Source organism: Syngnathus typhle, linkage group LG17, assembly GCF_033458585.1.
Source record: "Syngnathus typhle isolate RoL2023-S1 ecotype Sweden linkage group LG17, RoL_Styp_1.0, whole genome shotgun sequence".
Lineage (NCBI taxonomy): Eukaryota > Metazoa > Chordata > Actinopteri > Syngnathiformes > Syngnathidae > Syngnathus > Syngnathus typhle.
The window spans coordinates 3,099,175-3,127,168 of NC_083754.1; the positions used below are offsets into that span (position 1 = coordinate 3,099,175).

General features: G+C 40.3%; 1 protein-coding gene across 1 annotated transcript; it reads left to right on the top strand.

The window, feature by feature from the left end:
- Nucleotides 1–781: 781 nt before the first annotated feature.
- usp43b (ubiquitin specific peptidase 43b) lies at nucleotides 782–27,874 on the top strand. The gene is made up of 16 exons (XM_061303807.1): nucleotides 782–1,797; nucleotides 4,794–4,940; nucleotides 12,769–12,872; nucleotides 15,582–15,674; nucleotides 17,035–17,170; nucleotides 17,322–17,466; nucleotides 19,089–19,251; nucleotides 21,426–21,537; nucleotides 23,260–23,363; nucleotides 24,011–24,088; nucleotides 24,158–24,287; nucleotides 24,398–24,722; nucleotides 24,787–24,945; nucleotides 25,204–25,359; nucleotides 25,431–26,489; nucleotides 26,562–27,874. Exons 1-16 carry the CDS (start codon nucleotides 1,165–1,167, stop codon nucleotides 26,570–26,572), a joined length of 3,555 nt encoding a protein of 1,184 aa, XP_061159791.1. The 5' UTR covers nucleotides 782–1,164; the 3' UTR covers nucleotides 26,573–27,874.
- Nucleotides 27,875–27,994: the final 120 nt, after the last annotated feature.

Here is a 27,994-nt window from a genome sequence, read left to right on the forward strand (position 1 = left end):
ACCTGTGATAAATACATTCCAAAGGATCTGCTACATGTACACACATGGACACACACACACACTCACTGACACTGAAACAATACACATGAAGAGAACTATTTAAAACGAGTGTTTCATTCAAATATAATCAGGCGCACCATCAGGGATTTGGCGCCCCATGAAAAAACTCCCACTTTGGGACCCTGCAAATTAATGCCATAAATGGAAACTACTGCTATTTTTCTCGACGGTTTCAGGAACGGCCTGGTTGGGGTCTGGACTTGATTTTGATCCATGCCCTAAGAATTGGAACAACTGAAATGGTGAAAAATAGTTTAACAATGGATCTCAAAAAGTCTGTAAAGAATATTTCGCTAGCCGGGTATTTGGTAGTTGTGAAGTCATCAAAGATGTGCAAAGGAACAAAGGAAAATATTAGATGAAAGAGATGTTGTGTTTAAGAATTGTTTGAATTTCTGCCTTCTTGTTTTTATATTGTGTCGTGTACTTGTATGTCTATCGTGTTATGTGGTTTAAGATTACATGCAGTCAAGAACCCTTTCAAAACAGCATTATTGCATAAAGTCTGAATAATAAGACCCCTGGGGTATTCCTTTTTTTCCCCCCCATTCCTATAAGTCAGCTTTCTCGCCTCATCTCATCATTTACCACAGTGTTTCATTTAATGAGCACTTAGGCCTACTACACTACTGTATTTGAATGTTAGTCATGATTGCACTTGGTGTAAAGTATTTGAAAGTGGTACTCGGCGTCAATTTTTTGCGACACACCGAATTAACGCTCACGATGGAAACATATTGAGCACATTTTATAGCTGAATCGTACTACTGCGCTTAATTAATTGTCAAGTGTGTGCGTGTGTGTGCTGCGAGTGGGAGGAGGCACGCACGCAGGCTGCAAGCCGAAGTGGGACTGGCCAAGGGGGAGAGCAGAGCCGTTTCGGGGGGCTCCTGTCGCGCGTGACGTGACGCCACGCTTGATAAAGAACGTTGGGATGGACGTGGAAGGTGGCGTGCTGGGTGGGCGGACGAGGAGAGCAGGGTGCTGCTGTGATGGCGATGGTGTCACCTCTGGGCGCGCTTCCATGTGCTTCGTGGGAAGGGGATGCTGCTGCTGCTGGTGGTGGAGAAGAAGTAGCTCGCAGGAGACGGAATTGACAAGACAATGATGAAGAGTGGGAGATCGGACCCACGGGGGACTAGTTTAGGTGCCGCTATGGACAAGAAGCAGGAAATGCCCACGTCGAAGGAGGACAAGCGTAAAGAGAAGAAGCCGAGATCGGTGAAGCTTTTTCGGAAGAAATCACTCAAGTCCGTGGGGAGTTTTATGAACAGAATCATCAAAACTCTTGGTACTTTCACCCACTTTGCAGACACGCAGGACGTGGAGGATGACGATGGAGGCTTTGGGAATGGCGCACCTTGCACACTCAGCGCCAGCTCAGGGATTGGCAAAGAAGATGCACAGGTGACTCGGTTGGTCAAGAACCCTCCTCTTGGCAGGGATAAACTATTTTACCACTACAGAGACAAAATGCCAGGCGTTCTGGGCTTGAAGAACCACGGGAACACGTGTTTTATGAACGCCGTGGTCCAGTGTCTGAGCAATACCGACCTTCTGGCTGAGTATTTGGGACTGGAGAGGTACAGGTTGGACCTGTGTGGCACCGCGATCGACGGGACAGTGAGAAGCGGGGGAATGCTTTTTATTAACGGAGAGGTCACGGAACACTTGGCCTCACTTGTTCGGGCTCTGTGGACTTTGGAATACACCCCACAGCTTTCTGTGGACTTCAAGGTACACGAATCACCCTCATCAAAATATGTTCCTGCGTGTTTTGAGTGAAGAGCAGTCATTGGCAACCAAGGATGATGTGACACCATTGAAAATTGTTCAATATGACTTAATTGGTTTGAAAATAATTGATTGACTATGAATGATTTATGAGTGACAAGTGGTTTGATTCACTGGTGGGGAAAGGATACTTCAAATATCTTTCATCTTCAAGTAATGTACTCCAGATTTTAACTTAAAATGAGAAAGGGGACTGTAAGTTATTCACAGTCAAGTGTAGATTATTTTTTTTTTTTTTTTGGAATAACTGAAAATATCTATATGGTCGTACGGCGTTATTTGGGTATAAAATGGCCTATATCGTGATTTTTTTCTCTCCATATCGTCCAGCTCTACACCCCATACAAAATATTAATTTGAAAAAAAATTATAATGTTAATTAGGATTTTTTTCTATATTTTTATATATTTTCATATTTAAAATGTTTTAATATTATCCCACTTCCTGAAATGTTCTTTCAACCCTGATTTCCGCGCAGTTAATTCTCCCTTGTGTAAAATATCTTTTATAAAGGTTTGGCAAGTATGTACGAAAGCGATTGTTTTAACAATGTTGCCTTTTCGTTATCGTGACCAACTTGTACAGATTGTACCTTGAGGGACAAAAATAGGCCCTCTATTCATGACAGCATGTTTCATTTTTATCATCAACTCCGACTTTCTCATGGCACACAAAATGCTTAACTGCATGACCTCGCTGATAAGAAGGCTTCTGCTTCGTGTCACCGGGGAGGGTCATCAGGTACTCCAAGTGTTTTTCCCCTCACCACAGCATCTCGCTAACTATAGTCTATAAATAAATATATAACATGTAGGTGAGCTTAGGAAAGCGTGATGATCAGGTGTTGTGACAGAGTCCTATGAGGAGATCCTCAGGCTCTTCTATACACTGCCCATGCTAAACATTGGAGGGGGGTGGTTGGACTTTATCTGCCTGCAGCTCTTTGTGCTGGATTTCTCCAAGCGGAGGCAAGAAGTAGATAATATGGACGAGCGAACAAAGAAATTCCACTATTCTTGGAAATGCTAATTATTCGGTTGGAAATGATACATAAAGTACGCATGGATGCTTACTGGAACATGTTAGCCTTTATTGATTTCCCATGACTTTCCTCACCCTTGGAGTAAGGAGGTTAAGATGTAAAGCATGTCTGAGATTTTTTTTTTGCAGGATGTTACATCGGCAAACACTTGACAGTCATTGATTGATTGACTCCCACATGATGCTGTCGGTTGGGGAGAAAAAAAAACCTCTTCATTGTCAGTCTAAATTATTCTCGCTCAGTCCCCAATACTGGATTTTTTTAAAAATGCAGAATTTAAAGCTATATTTAAAGAGAAATGAATGAAATTTGAACATTTTTGCAAAAACAAACGCACACATAATAGTAGGAAGTCGAACGTTTCTGCTGCTAAGCCCTTCTGAAATTGCCTGTTGAGTAATAGCAAAGCCAGCAGGCATTAAAAAATAACCAAAGAGCTTTGCTATTGGTCAGAAGTAAACATTGCCCGTGGCTTGAGGAACACCTGAAAGAACATTAGAAGTCACTACTATTAAATATTTTCAAGGGGCATTGCAAAATCCTCAATAATCTTTTTGCTCATACTACTCAAGCTGTTCATGAACACTACAATACAAATGTAAATGTGTCCCCGTTTGTTGAAAAGAAAAAGGTTTTCAGAGAGTTGAATGAATGAAATAGGTCATTCGGCCGCACGGCTCGGTCAGGGAGGGGAAAAAAAAACAAACAAGAGAAAAGTCCTGCTGAATGCTTGGAGCTCTGCCACATTCCACTACCACCTGGTTTATGGCCTAATAAGATTGAGCGGAAGTATTCATTTGTTTGCTAATTTATACTTTCTCGGGATTAAGCAGTGTCAAGGCTGGTAGAACTTTGGTGGTCGAGTGTTTCCTGCCTGCTGCAGAAGTGGGCTTTTGATGCAGACAAGTCTTGTGTGTTTTTTTGAATCCCTCCCCTGGCAAGATGTGTGTTTGCGCAGAGGGGCCTGGACAGGGGACAAAGCCTGAAAGTCAAACAGTTACTCCCCAGACAATTGATCAGTTTCCATAACATGAGATGGGTGAGAAACAAGGGAGCGTAGGTAAACACACAAAAGGTGGATGGACGTGAATGTTGTTTTGACGTGCAAAAGTTGGAAGAGTCGACAGGCAGCAGAATTTGGAGTAAATCTGGAAAAATATGTCACATAAAAAAATGTCAATTAAATTATCTTGAATGATGGAACACGAGTAATACCATTTTAAATTAAAATCGTTCATTTTTGTCAAGCAGATTTGAAAAAGTATGCATTATTCAAAACTTAATTCCGGGGAATATCTAAAAAATTCCAGGGAGTATCTAAAAAAAAATATTGGCAAATATAGGCCTTTCTTTGAAATGACCTGCCATTGGTTTTTGATGGAAATTAAAAAAAAAAAAAAATAGTGGTATCGGTGCTTGGTATCAGTACTCACTAAAATCCCTTTTCCAAGAAATTGCAAGATGTTGTTAATCTACTCACCGCCAGCCTAGTTCAAATGGATCCTTCACGTCTATAGTCGTCAATGGCAGTGAATGCATTTCTGTTTAGTAGCCTTCTGCTATAATATAATGCTATGTCGCAACTTGAGCTGCATGAGGCACATCATGAGCAATATATGATGGGATTAGGAAGCAAAGATTACAGTCTGTTTGTTGCATCCTCTTCTATAATCTCTCGTCTGTCTTTGCGTTTCTCGAGCCTGCCAACTGCTATTCAAACTTTTAATTCCTCCCTAATTGAGTTTCAAACTGGTGCCATTAACAAGAGAGCCCATACACCACTGCCATGTAGAAATAACCTATTTAAATACACACTAGATGTGTATTTATGATTGTAAAACCAGAATAAAAAAAAAGACAATTGTGTTTCACTAAATTTTGTGATTTCTCTCCGCAGGCTATCGTGTCTAAGTACGGATCACAATTCCGTGGTAATTCCCAACATGACGCCCTGGAGTTCCTTCTGTGGCTGCTGGATCGTGTCCACGAAGACATCAATTTGGTTTCGCACAATAACAATAACACAACTAAAGCTTGTGATAAGGTGAGAATCGGTATTTCTAGATTTGAAGACACCACTTTGCCTTAAAGGTTTGAAAATGCGCCCATTCATTCTCATATATGCATCATTTATTCAGTATCAGTCACTTTTATGTATTATTAAAATCATGCTTGATAGTGGAGTGTTATTCAAGTGATTACCAATGACATCATTTATAAGAGGAGCTGTTTGACTGACGGGAAAATATAGTTATAATCAAGCAGCACTCCTTTCCTGAAGCGCTACACTCACTTGATTTATTTTGTTACTTTGTCATTGTGGGATTTGGAGATATCTACGTCGGGATGTCTTTTCTCAAGGCCATGTCGTGGTTATTTAGATATATGGTACGACCGATATGCAAACTCTTAAATCTCTGAAGGCAAAACAATTCAGTCTATAGAAATTGACATTTAGTTTCAAATTAATGCAAAAAATGTGTCTGGAAAATGGATGTGGCTTGTTGTGATGCTGCTTTTTTTTTCCAGTCCTGCTTTTCGCAAAGTTTATTTTTCTTTATCTATTCCTAACAAAATAACATTAAAAAATTGTAATTAAAAAATTAGAAAATCCCTAACAAATTAGCATTAAAAAAATGTAATTAAAAAAAGAAATTTTAGAAAAATTGGAAAATTACCGTTTATTTTCTCCTAACAAATTAGCATCAGCAAAGGAGCGTCAGCATCATAGCGTATGTAACGAGCCCAAAAAGATAGATTGGACTCGAAGGCAAACAAACGAAATGATTGGCATGTCACATAAAGTAGCAGGCGCATTCACGACTAAAACAGGAAATAACCACATGAATCTGCAGAGGCAGACAGAAAGAAAAGTCCAGATGGGGCTGTGAAAGCAATGCTGCATATGAAATTTCCTCTCACTTTCCCAGACACCTCACTGTTCAAAGCAAAAAAAAAAAAAAAAATCTCCCGTGATACACGGTAGTTGTCTTTTATATTACTCTGGGCACGTTGCCATCAGTCCACGTTGACCTCTTGCAGGTTGTCATGGATTTTTGTTTTATCAAAAAGAAAACATGTGCTCCAAATCTCCCTCTGAGGGGAATCACTTTATGTTGAATCATAGTCTCCACCTTGTACCTCCCTAAGAATGTCCAGTGCTGTTGTGGTATGCAACGTTGTATCACTCAATGCACAAAGGAGCTTTGTGGAGGCCTGGCTGAGGCCAGCGCGAGGTTATAGCACTCATCTCGCTCGCTCAGGTAACGTGACGATGAGCTAATGTCTCCTAACAGCTCATTAACCGCTTAAAAATTCAGACGTGTTCCGCCTCGTTTGTTATTCTCCAGATCTCTGGGCGCAACAAGTTAACCTTCTAATTCATCCTCCTGTTGACCTATGTTAATTCTCTCCAAGCATGTGCTGCTTGGCGCAGAGAGCCAAAGTCCAAAGTGCCATCGACTTTTCCCGCAGTATCGTTCTGGGATGAATTTTTAATGCAGGCCGACGTGTCGCAAACGTGTGAAGCCAATAAACAAGCACGCTTTCTAACCTTTGGTGTTAAATCCCCACGCTGGCATTCGCTCTGCTTGATTTGTTGATCGTTTATCACTCTGGAAACAGAGCGAGTGCGATGCTCTCTCGTTCACTCTCTCTCTCTCGCTTACGTCGTGTCTGAATGTGGCTCTTTGTAAGTTAGGGGAAGAAAGAGACACTTGTTGTGCAGACCTACTTTGCAGAGAGAGCGAGAGAGTCGAGTGCAAAAAAGTGTGGCAATGGAATGGGAGGTGGAACAGTAAGCGGTAGTGACAGTGGGAGAGATCAGGAAGGAGCGAGAGGAATTACTCCTTTGATTCTACGTGACGGTTTTCGTGTCCAAACTTGAGAATGTGGCAGTTTTCAAATGATTAAAGGTGCTAGGCCATGCATCATTTTTGTTGAGTGAACAACTTCTACTTCTTGTGTACGCTTACAATTTTGTCAGCAGGATTTATGTGTTATTAAGTTTTGTGGCTACCACATTCAATGGCGACATTGCTATCTGTAGTTTTTCAAAGTCTTGTTGAAACTAGATGAACCGTCTCTGTTGTTTACATACGTGGGAGTCCATCAGAAAAGATTATGGAGCTTTGGCTTTATATTTAATATATATATGAACGTACTGAAACATTTTGGCAGAGCGCTGTGTACAACCAGTATGGATCAACAAATTCATCAATCGATCCATATATAAGGCGCTCTGCATTATAAGGCGCACTGTGTTTTTTTTGAGTAAATTTAAATTTTTTAAGTGCGCCTAATAGTGCGGAAAATACGGTAATAAAAAAAAGGAGGAAAAGAAATCAATGAAAATATGGGGAGATTATAAACTACTACTTTTTGTCAGTATTATTATTTTGGGGGGTTTTTTTGTTTACTGATTCTACCTGTGCATGGACACGGCCGGTGCCTGGCGTGTGGTCTGTTCCACTCGCCAATGCCGTCAGGTCTGCATGCGAACGATTTTGAGATTTGTGTTTTCCCGGTGTGCACATGTGTTTCCTCCCGCCGCTGGCCCTGCCAACCTGAAATGGCTTCCTGTGGCTCGGGGCCACCCTGCTGGGAAGGCAGCTTGGAGAGAATGCTCAGTGTACCTCTGACACCGATTAATGTCAATTGAACCTGAGAGAGACTGCAACAATTGCCAGGTCTGAGATCACAACCAATCACGGCTCAGCTTTAAAAAAAGTAGTGAGTCGGGATTGGTTGTGATGGCAAGTGTGATGTCATTTTCAGTCGACAGCAAGTGGCAAAATGGCCGCCCCATCAGATGTATTTTGACTTTTTAATTTTTACTCCACAAACCAAACATGAATCAAAACAGTGTTTGGACAAGATGTCCTTGAATCAGTTAGTCATTGTATTCTTCATCGAATCTAATAATACAAACGAAGCCTAATTAGCTGACGTTTGTTGTCCTCTATGTAACAACACTGCTCGCAATAAACCACAGAGGAAGGAGACTAATAACAAAGCTCAAAGATCTTTTTTGCCGCACTCCCGGTGGTAGTAAGAGTCTTCCGATGGTCTTATTCACGAGCAAACTGTGCCTCTGGTTCACCATTTTCAATTCAATCTTGCTCAATTTTGCTCTTTCACTGTGCAATTTTCTGCCGGTAAGAGCTTAGATATTTCCATAGAAACGAAGACGGAAGGATGCAGTTGAGAGGGAGATGCATATGGACTCATTGAAGTGATCCAGATTTTTAAGACTAAGCCGAGATATCAGCCATTTTATCGTTCCGTTTTTTCTTATGAATAAAATCTGTTTGATTAAAACTAGCCCCACTCTCATATATATGTGTTTTAAATTGTGAATAATATGTCCTTAAAGGGTTACTAAAAAAGATATATTTTATATGTGTTCAGGCCAGTTTTATTACTTTGGAAGTAATTGCTTGGTTACTCTTGCAAGTGACTTTGTGATCACTTTAGCAGATATTCATTATGTTGTTTTTGTTTAACACCAGGAGGGCACAATACACAGAATAAGAGCCAGCAGGGAGTTGTAATTTCATCATGGCGGATCTTGCCCACAGAGAATCCCTGTGGTTATTAGGGCTAGTATGCAATAGTCCAGGGCAAATTTAAGAAGCACTTGACTCACCGTGCAAAGCAAATTGTACGGCGACAACATCCGTGAATAGACACCTGATAATATATTGAGTCAATTGATTTCTTTGTATGCGAGTGGAAAAAAAGAGATTGAGTCAAGATGGCCACCATGCACCAGGAAAAGTGAGTGCAGGTGTGTTTAAGAGAAAAGAAAAAGCCTGGAGGAATTTTGCAGCAGATTTAGTATAGTACTTAGTTTTGCTGTTGAGTTATTTCCATCCTGACAGATAATAGCTTCCAAACAGCTTCAGGGAGAGATGATGATCTTCTAGCCATCACCAACGTATTGTTTTTAGATTTTTTTTTTTTATTACATTATGGATTTCTTTTGAAAGTTTGTCTCATCTTTCTCCTGGTTTCTTAGAATTCTCGTGCTACTTCTATCACCTCCCCACAATATTAATGTGCGTTACATAGAATGATATGTATATTTTTAAAATGTATTTGTAATGTTTTGACTTTTTGTTGCATCTTAACTTTGCTGTAAAGCACTAAAATTTTTATCTATGTATTTTAAATTTTAGTCCACATTTTTTAACATTATTATCATAATTGCATGAAAAATAATACAGGCAAGAATCATTGGCAGAGCTAGATTTTCAGATTTAATGAGGAATTTTTCTCTACATTTCCCCTAGTGTCCCGTCGGGAACATCTAGCGAATATTCATCAGCATTTTCCAAATAATTTTTAAGGTTTGTAAAAAAAATAGTAGAATTTTTTTGTGGATCATCAGCAATTCATATTTTTATTTTTTGTGTGTGTATAGGACATCTAATTCAATACTTCAAGTGGTTGATACAATCAATATAAATTTGTTTGTACGTGAGTGGTAGTAGTTCATCCTTAGAAAGTCAACCCATTCAAAGAGATCACCCATTGACGATAATGGACTAAAATGTCCGAGAGACCAAAGTCAATATTCCTGCGACTATTTATAGACGGGTGTACACGTAAAAGGATTTTGCTTTTAAGCCAGTCCATTATTTATCAATACTCAGTGTTACAGTACTTTTCTTTTACTCTGTCACCACAATTCGAGTTTATTGATACACACAGAGTTGCATCTTAAATGCTGAGTCACAACAAAACAACCTCATGGAGTATCTCCGTGATGATCACCTGGAGGTTTCAGTTGCCGCTTGCTCTCGTTCCCAATTACTGCTTTGTCTACCACAGCACATATCTATCTCCATTTTCACTGTTACTTTGAATTATTCACACCAATGCCATTACTGGGAACACTTTTGCCCCCATTTTACAATCCAAGCCCCCCCGTCATGAAAGCCCATCAGGATAAGATAAGGTGCTCTGTTAAAATGGAGGGGGCAGACATTCTTTTTTTTTTTTTTTTTTTTTTACAAGCGGACCTACTCTCAGAGGTGAATTACTCCAAGCAACAGCCTGGAGGTGAATTATTGACAACGTCCATGGTGGGACAGAGTGCACGGTTCATTTGTGGGATTTTAGGCTAGGAGATGAATGTCCACGAATCAGTGGGAGTAAGCTGCGTCACTCAGCATCCTTCCTGCTTAAGTGGGAAATGAGTAATTGTTATTCTGCTTCAAGACTGACAAATAGTCTATTAATAATATTGATTCACTCTTGGTGGATTATATCCCTTTCATTTCTATATTATTGTAGGATGTTATTTTTAAATAACACCAAACATTATTTGTGGGAAATATGCAGAGGCACATTTATGATTCAACTGCATTCTTATTAGTTTTTTAAAGTGGAATGTCAAATTTCTATTTGTATTTTCCCTTCAAAGTGACTTTAATAAGCACCAGATAAAGATGAAGAAAAAAAAACAACTCATCCAGTGTGACAAAATGCGAAGCGGCAGTTTATTTTTTTATAGTGTTGCAATAAAGCCAAAGAAAATATCAACTTTTAATTTACGGCCGTACAACTATAAAGTATTTATTCTACGGCAGCTGTGTAGACTTTCCTCAGCACGTTCTGAAATTTCTAGCAATGAACTGTGGCCTCCTGATGACAGAGCTGAGCCAGCAACCCAACTCAGCACTCTATCTTTGTCATTTATCTAAATCCCACAAATCAATTACAGCATGCCAGATGCCAGGATGAAGGATTTTATTTTCTCCAATACACCTCAAGGCCTCTTTTGGCATTGAGGGTTATAGATTAAGCAAAGGTAGATATGGTTTAACATATTATGAATATTAGCAATTGTGCATTTCTGTTTTATATTGTATCTCGCTGTTCTGAACCAACCATGCATTGTTTAAGGCACACCTCAGGAGAACTATATAAAAAAAATGTTTTTTCCATATGATTAGATGTTTTTGTTATAATTCACAAGAGTATAGAACTATACTGCATCATATTGATAGTCTTTTTTTCCCCGCACTAAAAGACATTATATTTTCTGTGAACATAATATCTGTTCGGGGACCTTCATAATTGCTTTTAATGTTCTCATCGACTTAGAGATGTTCTTAGGTTTTTTTTTTTTTACTTCCTCAATAAGAATAGTTAAGTGCTGTTTGACTCATTCGCTCCCAGCTCATTTAAAATAGATCTTGGACGTCTATAGCCGTCAATGGGAGTGAACGAGTTCATATTCAGTTACTATTTTTATTTTTTTCTCAGTCAGACTTGATCTGTCCGTCATCATTTAGATTAGTTCTACCTTGTCAGAATTACATAAAGACGGAAGTAACCTGTTCTGTTGTCCCGCTCAGCAGATGCCGTCAACACTCTATTTACAGGGAAGCACCGGCTGGACGTGAGTTCCTGAGAAGTGATAAGCGTAACTGGTCTGAATGTTCCCTTGTTATCACGACTTAGATAACCCCAATGGCAGTTATGTGGAGAGCGGAAGAGGGGGAATGTTGGGTCATAGTACAAAGCCTACATATATATCAAAGAAAGAATGGGTGACTTTTTAATCTCTTACACGGCACCCCGAACCTGAGATTATATTGCGTCGGCCGAAAACAGAAGGAACCTGTGTTTCCAGACATTTTGTGTCAGACTACAAAAAAAAAAATGGTGGTGTGCTATTGTGCATGCTCGATGAAGCACACATTGCAGTAAGAAGGTCACGTTTCAGGCTTGTGCTTGGTGTTTGCTTGGCTGCAATACGTTTGGAAGAATAGTCTTACGGTTTGAAAGCCATGTTGACCTCTGAGTCAAAAGATAGCGCTGATATAAAAAGAGAAGACCTAGACGGCTATTCTGTTTGGGTGTAAAAGCACTGATTAATATATAAAGTCATTATATATAATGACTTAATGCATTTTCAAGTATGTAACTTTCCATTAGGAATTCTTGATGGGGATTGATAGTGCGCCTGCAGAGAAAAAGCTTTTTCTGCATAGATCCATTTGTAAAAAAAAAAAGAAAAAGGGGGGGGGGGGTCTGAATGCTGATGTGTGTGATGGAAATGTAATGTTGCGTTCCAGGCAGTTTGACCCAGCAGTTCAATGCCGCCAGAAACTGTCACATTTTTCATCTCGCTATCTGTTCATTTTCCAAAGCACCTTTGTGTTTAGGGTCAGAGGTCAAGTATTTTCTGCCCTATCAGTTGTGGCCGCGACGTGATCGTGTTGGGTCACTCAGAGTTCACAAGCCTGTTTGGGCTAGCATGAATTTTATAAATATTGAAATTTATAGTAGCCTTGCTCATATTCCATAAAACATCATGTTATATCTCACATAGCCCATTTAAGTCTCCTTCTGGAGCTCAAAGAGGATTTTCCTCTGGTACTTTACGATAAGAGAGTCCAGTCTAAGGTCACTGGATAATAGTCTGGTCTCAAGTTGAACCTAATTGTGACATAATTCCACTTAGAATAATCACAAGGACAAGACACTTGTAGGTAGAGGACATAGGTCGGTAGTCAGACAATAATTGGTTGACATTGGGACAGTAAATTGAAATGGATTAAGAAATTTAGCAATATTCTCGCCTGTAAAGCCATATTTGTGTTTTGTTCTTGGAAAAAATTGGAGAAAATCTGGTCATTTTTCGAAACAAGATATATTTATCAGCCTCGGACAATAAATAATCCAGAAGTGCAAAGCAAAAATATTCAATACCGTCTATCAAATGGAAGCATATTTATTTTTTCTGCTCAATGTACCTCTGATTACTGCGAAGATTTATAAATATTTCCCTCCATCTTTTATCTCTATCCAAGGCCAGTTTCCTCCCATGATGGTAACATACTCTGTATTTGCTGCAGGGTCCCGACGAGGATGAAAATCTGCTGCATCCGGACCTGTCCCAATCCCAGCAGCTCACTGTCCAACATAGCTTTGTCCAGGAACATTTTCAGGCACAGTACAAGTGAGTTGTCATGTTTTTTGTTTTTTTTTATGTTTGCAGTAAGATATACATCTATTTGTAAAAGGAATAAAAAAATAATCCCAAATTTACTTACATTTTGAAAAATAATCATATGCCAATCACATTTTAGTCTCTCTAATTGTAAACGGCATTTTCATATTTCAATTATGTGAAAATATAACAAATAATAACGTGACTCTTGTATTAGATCTAATTTTTATAGATTTTCACAGTGGTTATAATTTGGGATACGCAATAATTATCAGACATCAATATTTGGGAAAATGATATAATTTCCTATCAAACTGATATTTAGGACTACAATGAAAGCAGCATCAAATATAATTTAAAGAAAATCTCCTTACTCAAAAAGTCACCTTGTTCCACTTTTTCCAGTATTTATGAAAAAATACTATTTTTATTTACTTTATTTATTAATTTTATTATTATTATGCCGCTCCTTTAACCACTAAAGTGATATAATAGTGACCTTCAACGTATAAATTACAGTATAGCGAGCTCACTTTCCATGTATCCTTCATTTACACCATGAAGCTGCTCATGATGCAACAGAGTGAAACCAAAGGACATCGAGGAAGCTGACAGAGGTCACATCAGAAGGTTTAATGTACTTTTTAAAAGGTCGGAATGAACTTGCGCTAATCTTATTAACAAGTGCTGAGCTGCCAGTTCCTCGCAACATTGTCCGCTCGCTGCGGCTGCCAATTAATCTTATTTTTTATTAATTACGCTCCTGAAATTCTTTCGATATTTTACATTGGACAATGCAAAGATGTTGCGTTGAATCACATTCACACAGCCAGTGGGATATTTCAAGCGAATGAAAGCAGGTGGGCACGGGAGTGAGACAAATGCCCCGAGAGCTGGGATTAGATGAATTTTTTATTTTTTTTTATTTACTCCTGTTCTTCTCATTTCCTCTGAAGTCCCGAGGCCTCGGCACTTGGCAGACAAAGAAGTGCAATGCGGAGAATTGATGGACCAAAGCATTGTCTCGAAACAAGCCCACTTGGTCACATCAAAACATTTACACGGGTCTGCACATCCTATAGGTGTCAAACTCAAGGCCCGGGGGCCAGATATCATTTTATGTGGCCCCATCAAATTTGTGTCATTACTAGAAATGCAAATTGTCTTCACTTTTAATAATATCTTCTTTTTTTTTAATATTTGACCAGTTTTTACCAGTTATTTGTCAGTTTGTTTTGTAGCTTTTACTGTATATAATATGAGGGGCTCATACATTTATTTGGTTTGACACCCCAGTTGAGTTTTAGCAATAGCTAAAATTGTATTTTTGTTTAATCCATATACATTTTAATATTTTATTTTTTGATGTGATGCAGTTTGAGTGAGAAAAATAAAGTTGCCCTGTTTGGGCCAGATTGGTTGAAGTGGTGCTCACATTTTACGGGCCCAGTAAATGATCTGTTTTATGACAAGCTTATTTTCGGTGAATGATGAAGCCCATATTTGGTTTTAATGACCTCTCGATCTCTTTTGGCATAGTGAAGATTTTTTTGGGGGGTAAAACTATGAATGAAATTTAGACTTATTAGTTACAAGGCTAGTTTGACCTGTCAAAGTATTCTTTTGGTACATTTTCGGTTACTTCACTGAGTGAATCGGCGTCTTGAGTCTTTTGAGTTCGTCCACACACACAAAGTATACATCGTTCGACCTTTGCACGCTTACTCCATTAGTCCATCACTAGAACATCACCTCTCCCTTTAAAGCTTTTCTCTTTTTAAGTGTTTTCGAGCAGCGCCAGGGCACATCTATGTTTTAGTGCGGCTTGAGTGTGATTTGCATGCACAGAGCGCAAGGGCCCCTCGCTGTTTCCTGGCGAGGATCAGACATCCGTAGGGCAGCCATTCCACTCTGCCAACAGGGAGTGATCCAGTGTGAGCCAGTGTCAGCTGGGCTTGCTTCAATAGAGCTTTATTCACCCCACATTTTTTCCCATCCTGGGTCTGTCTATCCATCCAAAAAGGACAAAACACGGATAATACCTTTTATGAGCGAAAAAGGGGATCTTTTTTTGTAACTATTTAGCACATTTTTCCACCTTACACAGCGGTCGGTTTATTTACGTCACAGCAATAAAATTATAAATGATCGATACGAAATATATTGATTTATTCGGTTTCTGTTTTTCACATTGGACATAGCATTTTTTTTTAAGGTCTATAATGTCCGCTTGTACTCTGTATTAGGTTACACACGATCAAATTAAGTACGTTCACAATGGCGCAATCTATTTAATGTTGATCCTGTAGAGCCTTTTGATTGACTTCGCCGCTGATTTCGTTAGAAAATGCTTGCACAGCACAAAAAAAAACGCTTCAGAGGCTAATGGAATTAACTTGTACGAAATGAAGCTATTTGTATGACCTGTCGTTTTCTGGGGAATGTCAAAAATTATAAAGAAATATTTGACAAATTATTAGATTTATTTTGATGAAGTAAATACAGAGGAAGAATCATTTCTCAACATTTCCTTGCAGCAATCCCACACAGATTGATGCAACATGATCCACTCTCCCAATCAGATAAAAATAAATATATATTTTTCAGTGTTCTTCAAATGTGATGTAATTAAGCCCACTCCATTTCTGCCAGTGGAGATTAATTTGAAAGTCCAGCCAAATTTTGGAGACTAATATGTGTGTATTTTGTTTTGCACAGATCTTCACTGACCTGCCCCCATTGTTTGAAACAGAGCAACACCTTTGACCCTTTCCTTTGCATTTCACTCCCTATTCCTCTCCGCCAGACCAGGTGAGTACCAAATTTAGTCCAATATTTTTATTCGGTTGCAAGATACTGAATCCAGTTGCCTTACGGTTACTGAAAATCTACACAAACAGAATTGTCTAGTATCCTCAAAAGATTCATTTGCAAAAAGCCACTTTGTCAGCTAATGACATCCACATTAAGATGCAAACAGGCTGAGGTAAGCACTTTGTTTAAAGGCTGTTCTGTTAACAAAGCCTTCAATCTTTAAAAAAAAAAAAAAAAGGTGCAATACAAAATGGCCGCAGACACTAAAGGTGCTTTGGGATCTCGAATGGCTGCTGGTATTTTGCAATGACGACTTGTTTGCGTTATTTGCGATGAGGTCGGCAAGCGGGATACGACGAAAGCCTTGTTATATCTTGAGATTTTAGAAGACTCTTAAATATAGACACAAAGTGAGTCGGGAAATAATGGGAACGGCCTCTTTGACCTAAATGATTAGGTAGGTCACTTGAGCTTGGCCGTTATTCTGCTACGACCTTTCTCATGCTTTCACTTGGCTTCCTTTCTCTATCACACCCTTGGCACACATTTCGGTTGATATCAGTGAGGTCACTCATTACCACACGGGCTCGGCAAAGATTAAGGACAATGAATGTTAAGGTTCTTTTTATTTGTGTATATGCAAATATTCATCCACACAGATTGCCTCCAAACAAAAAAAAAAAACACCCCAAACATCGGGTTGTCTGTTGATGGTATTGCAGTATTTGCATAATGGATCATTTTGTTTATCCAGTATGGTTGCGAATCTATCTCGCATTGGCGCCGTTATAAAGCTCCGGATGTCACGTGACTATTCTCTTGTGCATTTGTTTACACAGCCACCTTGGCAGTATAGTTGCGCCGGCATGCCAAGGACTGTGAAATGTGAAATTGACCATTGTATACAAACAAAATATCAATTTATGGGAAGAATTTCTGAGGATAAATGAAAAGCATTTTTATTTTACGTAACTAGGGGTGTTTTGAAAATAAATGTTTCTGCTCACTGAAAATATTTATTTTCTAATTCCCACACACATGGAAATGGCTCTTCAAATGCTTCTCACTTTACAAAGAGAGGTGCAAGGTCACTGCTGCACAACATCGTCGGCGTGAAGGAGTGGCTGCCTCAGGAGAGGTCAAAGCCAAGGGCTCCCTCTTTTTAAAAATGCAATACATTCCATTATTTGGCAGTCATAAAACTTAACTCCTTAATGATCCATTATTAATGTGGAAATGTATTGATTTATTTATGACAGTCTTCTTTTGTCCCATCCTGGCCTTAGCGCAGTCCGCTCAAACTCGGTCGAGAACGGAAAATCGAGCTTGGTCCTAAATGCGTGTTGGTCTTTGGCAGGCCCATGTGTGTGACTTTGGTCTTCAGCACTAAAGGACAAAGGTACCTGCGAGTCGGTCTGGCCGTGCCTCTATTTGGTTCTGTTGCCAGTTTGAGAAGGATGGTGGCTGATGAGGGCAACATTTCTCCAGATCAGGTAAAGTAGCCATCGACTTGGCGGACAAGAAAAAATATTATGACAGGCCTAATAGTGGCCATTTTTTAATCAAAGACATTATGAGTAAGGAGGGAGAATATTCATGTAAGTTGAAATAAATGACCTGCTTTCTTCTTCTTCTACTCCGTAGGTGATCCTGACTGAAGTTTACTCCACCGGGTTCCAGCGCTCCTTCTTTGATGAAGACGATTTAACCGGTATAGCCGAAAATGATGTCATCTACGCCTTCCAAGCTCCGCCCCTCTACATCCGAGGAGGCTCTGCACGGACTTCAGGTAGATTTATGGTTGGAAAATCCAGCTCAAGGTTTTCATCCATTTATAACACACTACATGTATTTTTAAAATAATTGCTGTTATGCTAACTTTAAAGTAAGCAAACAATCAGTTGTATTCTTTTAGTATTCTTAATGAAACCCGATGGGAGTGGGGGGGGGGGGGGGGGCCTTGAGGAGGACATTCAAAAAAAATGTACATCACATGAAACACTGAATCATGCACACACACCCTACGCCGAGCTCAGATTTATGTCTTCGATGTGTGATTTATTCGGATTGAATTTTTGACTATGTGCTTGTTTGCTCTCCTCAGTCAGATTACCCGAAAATTCATTTGAGCTATCCTCAATGTCTTTGTTTTTTTTTTATCCTTCAGGAAAAGTCAGATCTAATTATAGTTTGCTCGTGTTTAGTCTGCTTCATCCTGGTGGGTGGTCGACGAGAGAATTCACAAACCGTTTTTTTTAAAATATTTTTTCCGATTTAACAGAGATAGGTGTGTTTGAAGACATTGAGTCAAAACACATTTTATGATAGCTCCCCAAAAGAATGATGTAGCGGTTAAAAAGAAGAGTATAAAAGTGAAAGGAGACAAGAAACAGATGCGTCGTAAGCATACAGCGTTTGACAGCAAGCCATAAACCATTTGATTTAATGAGGGATGAACGGTCGCTCTCCTCGGCGGCGGCGGCGGCGGCGTGGAACTCTCAACGGGACCGACCAGGAGGTGACCTCAGCAGTTTCGTCTTTCCTCAACACGAGGCTTTTAAAAGGAGATTTCCGTCATTGGCGGAACCGTCAGAGGTCGTTTCTTGACAAAATCGTCGCCCTTGATTTCAAGTGCGTTTTATAGCCAGCTTGATTAGAGCAGCGTTACTCAATTAAAAGCTGCGCATTCTCATCCGAATTTGAATTTCCGGGGGGTCAAGACATCGCAATCAGCATATTCATGTTCAAGCTTTGATGATGTATTCGGAGACTTTGATGAGTTTCGAATAGGTCGTGCCCTCCCGGCACACCCCAATTACTTGTCATCCCGCCGTTTTGCAGAACTCGCACTCGTCACAACCAGGCAGTGATGGATCGCATGACAGAAGAACAACAGGCTTTAATAAAACATTGCGCTTTGGGGAGGACTCGGTAACTCTGGCCGATCAATTACCGGAATTTTCGGACTATAAGTCGCACCGGAGTATAAGTCAGTTTGCCATAAACTGCCCAAAAAAGAGAAAAAAAACATATATATGTATATAAGTCGCTCCTGACTATAAGTCGCCCCCCCACCCAAACTATGAAAAAAAACCGCGACTTATAGTCCGAAAATTACGGTACTTCTTGTCTGAGTGGGATTTACCGCGTGATTTATCACAGTCGACCTGAGCATTGACAAAAATGCAGCGCGGTCGGCATCACTTTTCACGAGGATATTCTGATTTTTTTTTTTTTTCTGTCACACCCTTCTTGTGTTGGTCAAGTGGGTGGATCACAAGCTGCATCAAGTAAACACTCCTGCTGAGAGTTCAAGGCGCCATCTGCTTCGTGAATCACTCCCCTAAATAGAAAGCTGCTGTCTCATCCATAGCAGTCAGCAAATATTTCTCTTTGTGTGTCTTTTTTTAGGATACCATCATAGTCTACCGTCTTCTACATACGCTACCGGACCTGAAGGGAAAAGATTACCTGCGTCTGCGGCGCTGTCTTCCGAATTTCTCAACCAAGGAGTCCCGGTTAAGATTTTGTTGTTGGTGTGCAACGCTGCAGGAGCAGGCCAACAAACTGTTAGGTAATTATGCAAGTCCCGTGGGTAGTCCTTTTTTTTTATTACATTATCTATTTGGTAATATTGGGTTATTTATAGTTAAGATAAAGTGATGGCCAAAATAAAATAGTTATAAAAATACAGGATAACTTTAGATGGAATTAAGTAGCAAAAATCACTAATTACAACAATTAACTAAACATGACAGAATATTAAAAACAGTATAAATGTAGCAAAAATGTCACAGAAAGCCAATCAGTGAATTAATAAAAATATTTTGGTAGAGGAATATTTCCCCTGCCTGATTTTACTTTTAGGGTCATTTACTCAAACCACTGTTTTGATATTTTTTTTTTTTTTCAATTTGGTACTCACACAATTAATCCGTTATACCAATAATTGAATGAGTGAATGAAAATTTTGATTTCAAGCACTTTAAAATCTCGGCACTAATCTACTTGGAGTGACTATCATAGAGTCGCTCTCCCTCCTCCGTGGAACTGGGATGCTCGGTCATTTTATATTTAGCGCTACTTTGTGCCAGAAACACGTCAAGGTCATTTCACCTCTCTGGAAAATAAATGGCTCACATCCATCTCACCGCGAGAGGAATCAAACGAATGAGGAATCCAACATCTGGTCCGACAGACACTTGACTCGCTCGTCCAGTTGAGGCAGATCAATAGAGGTGAGACGGCCAACGCGGCCGTGAGAAAGTCCAATCTCGCCGGTGAGTCTGACTCATTTGTGCCAGTTTCTCCTTCAAAACGACTTACTGTCATTGATCAAAGTACCCACCCACCGATCTCGGACTCATCAGACGACTGTGGGAGACTTTGCGTTGCCAAGAGGATGACATTGAAGTCACGTGTCTCAAGCTAGTTCTCTAGAACTTATGAAAATGACTTGCTTTGTGTGTGTTTTGTCCAAATTATTACATTTTTAAACATCATTTTTTCACGATAAGTCGATTGTCACTGGGATGAGTGGCAACCTTCGCCAAGGCTAAATTATTAATATATTCATTTAAATTGTAATTGGATTTAAATTAATTTAAATTGTCAAGTGTGGTATTTTTTTTTTTATTTGTTATTCAGTTAGCTAATTAACTTCCCAGATTTTGGAGGGTGATGAACGGATGATTTATATACAATCAGTGGCGGCGCTACGGGGGGGGGGGTCAGTGGGGGCACTGGCCCCCTCTCTCTCCCCTGTGCTCCGTATGGAACAAATGAGTGACTAAAAATAAAAAATAGGATTGTACTGACTTAAATGATGCCAACACTTCTATGAGCAATTTTAATACCTATTTAATTCTCAGCCAGCCTGCATATACCGCAGAGAGCAAATTATTTATTCACAAGCAATTCAAAAGTCTGTTTTCTGTACGTATCGTCCCAGTTCCAAAATGAAGGACTTCATTATTTTTTAAAAATGATAATCTTCTATTCAAATCCCTCATATAACAATGAAAAACATCATTTATTCTTTGTAAAGTATTTGGCAATGGGATTTTTTTTCCCCCCCCATTTGAGCTTCAATCATTTGGTTGTGGTTGAAGTTGGAAGCGGACTTGTTTTACGTATGCACTTTATGGACTTAGGTTACTTTTTGTATCATTTGATAAAATGTTTGAATTCTAAAAGGCATTCGCGGCTCCTTTGAATGTCAACAGGGCATTCCACTTATTTTATTGTGGTGGAAATGATTACGTGAAGTGGTTGTAATATAGTTTTATGAATTGATCTGAAGGCTTCCCAAGAGGACTTTTTCATGGGGAGTGAACACACACACTTTAAAAATAAAAAATAAAATCATCTGATAGCCTAAGCCAAATTGCATTTGTGCGTGACTGTCTGAGTCTACCACAGAATATTAAATACGGTATAATCTTAAAATGCAACATTTATTCACTAAAACTTAACTAAAACATCAATGGAGGTTTTTTTTGGTTACTGTCTTGCCTACTTTGTTCCCTCAATGTGTGCATAGACTAATAAATCTCAAGCAGACAATGGAGCCTTCAATTAATTGTGTGTTATAATAAACGTGCCATCTTTTTTAGAATGATGCTTTTCCCTCCTCTCATCAGCCAATTATTGTTTTTCATTGTGCTTCTAAAATAAGAAACCCCGTTTTAATATTAGAATCATTTATTTGCAACCTCCAAGGCTTTATGTAAACTGTTATTGTTTCAGGTTTGGCCCTCCATTCTTAATGAGGGAGGACCGGTCTATTTCCTGGGATCAGCTGCAGCAAAGCATTCTGAGCAAGCTCTACTATCTGATGATCAACGGGGCGCCAGCACAGGTAATGGACAACTACTTACAAGAATGAAATCATGTTTGAAGATCAAATCAGTATGTCAGAAACTAGTAGGGCGCAGAAAATGAATCAGCAGGGAAGGATGGAGTTTGAGATACCGCGGGGAATGGAGCTAATCCGAAAGGTGACGACAAGCTTTGGGGTGACCGTGAGGATCAGATTGCAAATAAAAACGGCTTAGCAGACTCATCTTCAATGATAAGGTGAGGAGCTCCGGGATTCAGAGTAGATCGGCTGCTCCTCACCTGTTAAGTGGCTTTTTTTTTTTTTTCCCGAATGCCTCCCTGGTGAGATGTTGCAAGCGTGGTCTGCTGACAGCAGGCCTCAGGTTATGCTGGAGGGACAAACAACTCGGGGTTGCTGCTGGGGGAGATGGATTGGGAAGTCTGGCTCCAGATCCAGATCCAGATCCAGATCCAGATGGATGGATGGATGGATGGATGGATGGATGGATGGATGGATGGATGGATGGATGGATGGATGGATGGATGGATGGATGGATGGATGGATGGATGGATGGATGGATGGATGGATGGATGGATGGATGGATGGATGGATGGATGGATGGATCCCAGGCCACTAAGTTAGGAGATTTGGATGCCCACTTTGATGACCTTCTATGTTGTTTACCAGACGGTGCACTCAAGAGACAAGAATCAGGCGCAAAAAAAAAAAATGTTGTCGTCTTCTGTGTGCCACCTCAGCATCAGGCTTCGTCGTAAAGTTTTCCTGAGCCACCCGTCTGCCCTGAAAGAGCAGATGTTTGCTCTGCTTTGAAAGCAAATCAATAGCCGCTTGTGTCAATTAATGACACAGTCAAGTGGATTTTTCCGCATCTAATTTTAGCCTCGACTAAAATTCAAAAGCAGCCTTTTTTTTTTTTTTTTTCCCGTCTCAATCATTTTCCCTGCTGCTGAATTTGCTGGAAAGGATTTTCAAAAGGTTGGCAGGGTGCCTACTGAAGCAAGAATAGCAATGTAATGTATTACAAAACACTAAGGCAGTGCAAGTTATTGATCTTTTTGGTTACAAGCTGTGAGGAGAAGGACATTTTGTTGGCCGTGATGAGATCTAAAATATTCCGTTTAACTGCAAGTGTGTGCGCTTAAAGTGGTAAATCGAATTTAGGGTGAGAGACGACAAATGCTTTTAAATTTAATTTTTTTTTTTGGCAATAGGACCTGTCACAGTTGCTTGTATTCAATTTTTGGCCAAATTACGGCACGGGATGAATTTTGAACATTAATTTTTTGGTGTTATATAATAAAATCCAAAGGTTATGGGTTCATATCTGTGAGGAATGTGCTGTTCTGTTCGCGACAGCTTTCCTTACAGGACTGAGCGTGGGTGTTTGTGTTTGAGCTCAGCCCGCATCCACCGACCACATTTCATATGGGACGAGAGGAAATCTGCTTGATTTTTTTTTCCCCGCAAAGCTCTTTCATTCCTAAAGCATCTCCCATCTGAGCAAATCTCACAATAATATAAACAACGGCAAAGTAAAAATGATATGACTTTTATTGCTTCTTTAGTTTTTTTCTCCTCGCCTGCTGTTTTTTAATATTTTACGACCCTGTGTGGTGAAACTTTGATTTGGGCATGAGGGCATATTTTCCAATCAAATGCTTGTCTAACTTGGTGGTTATAGCTCAGTGCAATGCAAGCAGTGCCTTCACACGGTTTCATTCTCGTTATTTTTTCTTCCAGAATAACAGAGTGCTCTTCAACATCCGCGTGGTGGGAGGATCATCATTTTACAGCTACTTGTCACCGCAGGACAGTCGACCACTCTACCATCCCGCTGTTGACAGGTCAGTGTGGATTCTGAATTTTAACTGAGGACAGAATGTGTTAAGTGTTTTTTTATTTTTTCCTGGAAGCACCTAGCAATGTCCCTCGTTAGAGTGATAAAATATTTGCTCCTGCATAGTCTTAGGCTGCTAATTATATGCGACCCGCTGAATTTTGTTCTTTGCTGTGAGCCACACCTGGAGCAAAAACTAAAAATAGTTCATTTCCATGTTTATTTTTAGTGTTAGCTTTTTTAGTGTTAGTTTTGTTAGTGTCTGAAATTTAAATTTTCAGTCGTTGTCAAATATGATAACAAATAAAAGGAATTAATTTGTCGGAGTATGAGACAAAAAAAAAAAAAACTATTACAGCCACGGTCAAAAAAATAAACCTACCAACTCATCAAAATAGTCATTTACGAAATGTAAAAATGAAAATTTGTAAAGTTATAAGTATAAATTTAGTTTAAGGGGATTGAAGTCAGGAAATTGGGAATTTTTTGTGTCTCCCTGGAATTGCTGACATCTAGTGGATGAATTGTCATTTTAGATATTCACTCATTAAATAAAAAAAAAAAAAATGATAGTACAGTACAAGGACTTTAATGGTGTAAATAGTTTCAATAGCATTCCAAATATTGATAATTCCCTTCTTTGCTGTCTTTTAGAGCCCTGAAACTCTGCAGTCCAGGAGGACCTCCGCATGTCAAACTCATCATTGAATGGGAGTACCGAATCAAAGATTGGTGAATACGATTTTTCTTTTTTAACTTCAACTCACCATCTGCTCGACTGAAATCGTATTTTCCTTGTAGCCTGTTTGGTAACATTCAAGAGGAGGTGGTGAAGGATGCGGACAGCGTGAGGAATCAGCAGCAGCAACACGTCCAGCAGTACAGCTGCACCTTGGATGAGTGTTTTCAGCTTTACACCAAAGAGGAGCAGGTAGAGAACTTCTAAATTCAAATGTTTATAATTGTGTTTTTACTTTTCCGTGGTGTTGGATCATCTCTCGAGAAATAAATTAGCCGTTAAGTCCATCTCCTATCTTCCAGCTGGCTCCCGATGATGCTTGGAAGTGCCCGCACTGTAAACAGCTACAGCAGGGCATGGTGAAGATGAGTTTGTGGACTCTCCCGGATATTCTCATCCTCCACCTGAAGCGTTTTAGGCAAGTAGGGGAGCGGAGAAACAAGCTGACTACGTTTGTACATTTCCCCCTGGTGGATCTGGACATGACGCCGCACGTGGTGAACCGTAACCCGCAGCAGCCGGGCTGGAAGCAGTCCAGACGGGCCGAGCTGGCTCCACCTGACTTCCTGTACGATCTGTACGCCGTGTGTAATCATCACGGAGGGATGCACGGCGGGCATTACACAGGTGAGAAATTTGCAATTTCCTTTTTGTCGGGATTTAACGTCGACCTCTGTTACTGCGACGGCAGCATTTTGTCGGAACTCCGTGGACGGTCAGTGGTACAGCTACGATGACAGCAATGCTGAGGCGGTTCCTGAGGGAGACGTGTGCACACGCGGCGCTTATATCCTCTTCTATCAAAGAAGAAAAACCATCCCGCCCTGGTCTGCAAGTTCTTCAGTCACTGGTTAGACCTTGTCATCTTTCTATTGATCGCTAGCTTCCGCCTTGGGATTTAAACAGTAGTTGAACATTATGGAGAAGAAAAAAAAATGTATTTTTTGCAGCTAGAGGTCATAACTGTATTAAAAGCATTTGTCTCCTGAGTGACATCACATTTTGCAACCTTTACAGGTGATGTTCATTTGACCTTTACGAAACCGTGTCAGTATAACAGTCCTCTTGATCGTGATAGCAATATGACAACTAATAACTCGTCTTGCAGGTTCCACCAGCTCAAACACTTCTGATCACTGGCTGGTACGGCTGACGGGGGCCGGTGACCGAGGTGCAGCGTCCATCGCAGGCCCCCCCATGCAGCCTCCAGAATCGACTGATCGGCCAGTGTTTGAAGAAGAACCTCACAAAACTGCAGACACAAGTACTAGTTTGGTGTTTTTCTCTAAAGCTGTTTCACCGTGCTGCCATGCTAACCTATTTATTTGTCAACAGATGGATTTGAATCCAAACCGTTTGTCCGCGGGACCCAAGCAAGGAGCGTCAGCATGAGATCTCCAACGAAAGCCAAGGAGTCTTTAAGCAAAGTCCTGCCGATGCGATGGTCCTTCCGAGCCAAGGACCGCACGAAGCATTCGGTCGAGACTCAATCGGGAGAGCTGGTGGAATATCTCGAGTCGGGCCGACGTCCGCGATGTACCAAAGACCCCATCGTTGCGCTGGTGGCCACCCCGCCGCAAAGGCACGTCCAGCGTAGGACCTTGGAGGGCGGACAGGAGTGCAGCTCACCGAGCGGAAGTAGCCTCGGCTGCACGGAAACGTGCTACTCCCCCAGAATCCCAGAGGGGCAGAGCCGGCCTGTTATGGAGAGACAGCTCAGCAGTGCTGTCAAAGGCAGGGATGATGGCTCCCTGAGGATGAGGGCATCTAATAAGAGAGCCAGACAGGAGCAAGGTAGGACTTTGGACATCCAGCTTCAGAGAGTGGCCATGTTAGGAGCACACGTCAGCAGTCATAGCGCACCTCCCAGCAGAGATTCCACACTGCGAAAAAACAAGGTCCATTTCGGGGGGAGCAGCAGATCCCCCAAAGACACGCTGGTCTTTCAACCGGAGGGACAAAGAGGACGTGAAGGTCGTAGCCAAGAAAGCCTCGTGGCCTTTTTCAAACCCGCTTTGATTCCCAAAGACATCCCGAGATCCCCGCGGAAGGATCACGAAAGACGCGCCAACGGGCATTTGGGAAAGCTGACGAGCGGAGACTTCACCAAACTCTCCCTCTCTAACGGAACTCTGAGCGCCACCACGAGAGACGAGCGTAAGGTTCTCCCCTGCTGCAAGATCCAGCTTCTGAACGGACAGGCTGCGTGTCACGACGCCGACATCAAGCGAGCTCACAGCTCCGGGAACATTCAAACCAAACTGGACGGGACTTTTCACCGCTGCGCCTCACTGCAGAGGAACGGGGACATTACGCCCTCGCGTCGCGTCCTCCTCTCCGACAAGCCCGGTTTTGCCACCCTGCAGAGGACGCGATTCAGTACCACCTCCCTGGGTAAGCACGGTTTGTAACTCAAGCTTAGCATTATTGGAGTGATCGCTAACGACTTGCTCTGTTTTCCATCAGTGCCTCTGTGACAACTTCTGAGCTGGGATGTCATCCACCGAAAGCATCACTGGGGAAAAAAAAGTGTCTTCGTTCCTCTTTTTATACAGTAGGACTGTTACTTCTTACCTGTGTGTGTCTTAAACTGAATCTATGCAGAGTTGAGTTACTGCTGTCATTTGTAGGAATTGTCTGGACGGTGAAACTCCTCCCCCAGTTTGACTTAATTGGCCACTTGGATGCTACAAGTACTATTTGACTTCAAAAATGGTTGCTTGGCAACAAGATGCCAGATGATAGTGCCAAAGCAGTACTAATATGAGGTATGTTTGCTAATTCACATATGGAAAGAAGACATTTAAATACCCATGCAACTTAGTTAAAGCACAGACACTTTGTACATTCATATGTAGGTAAATAAAACACACAGGCACAGATTTGGTTTTCCACAAATGCACTGTAAATTGGCTCATTGTTTTTGTGATCGTTGCACTTTTATAAAAGGCTTATTTTCCTATATGACTTAAATTGTATATCCTTCCAAGTTTAGGAATAATGACAGTGTTCTTAATTAGATTGTGTTTGAAGTCATCCAAGTACTGGCTGGAATGATGTTCCAATTTTTTCGATGAGGATGTTCACAAAATATTTTGGGAAATATCCTAACTTCCAACTCGGTTAAGAAGTTCAATTCTATGAAAAATCAAAGTTAAATTGCTTGCATGCCAACAGAATTCATTTTATTTATTTTTGCACCCACCACTGTGTTTGCGTGTGTTTAAAAATTAAATTAAATGAAGTTTAACCCCTGCTCATAAAATATTGTCAGGACCACTTGAGAATGTAAAGCTATTTTAAAGGTACTCTCTGAGTATGTAAATTGGGAGTCACAGTTAAACTTCAATCATTTCAATAACAACATATACACAAACAAATTACTGTCTATAAACTCCTTTTTCTGATATCGAAGCAAAGGCACAAGTTTGATGGTGCTCCTGAATGAACACTTCCTGAATGGTTATACTATCTGTCCTTTTCAATTTTGTTTTTTATACATTATAAAAGTGGCACACTGGGAATGTTACCATTTGGGAATGTGAAGGAGAGACCCACACAATGCTCTTCATCAAAAAGAACTGAAGGATGTTTATAGATTATATTTTATTACTAACTTTTTTAAAAGTCTACTTTTTGTACTGACATGTAATATCACATTTGTTTTATGTTATGATGTGGAAAGGGGGCGTGGTTAAACTACACAATAGCCCTTTTATTGGACTTTCTGTATCTGCTTCATGTACTGACATTTTCTGGATTTCACATTAAACACGTTTTTTCTCACAAGTTAATTCATTTTTGTACAAATTATTTACAAATGTATTTTGATCCACTGCTCAGTTTTGCTTCTAAAAACGAATTCAACCAAATGAGAATAATAATTTAAAAAAAATGCA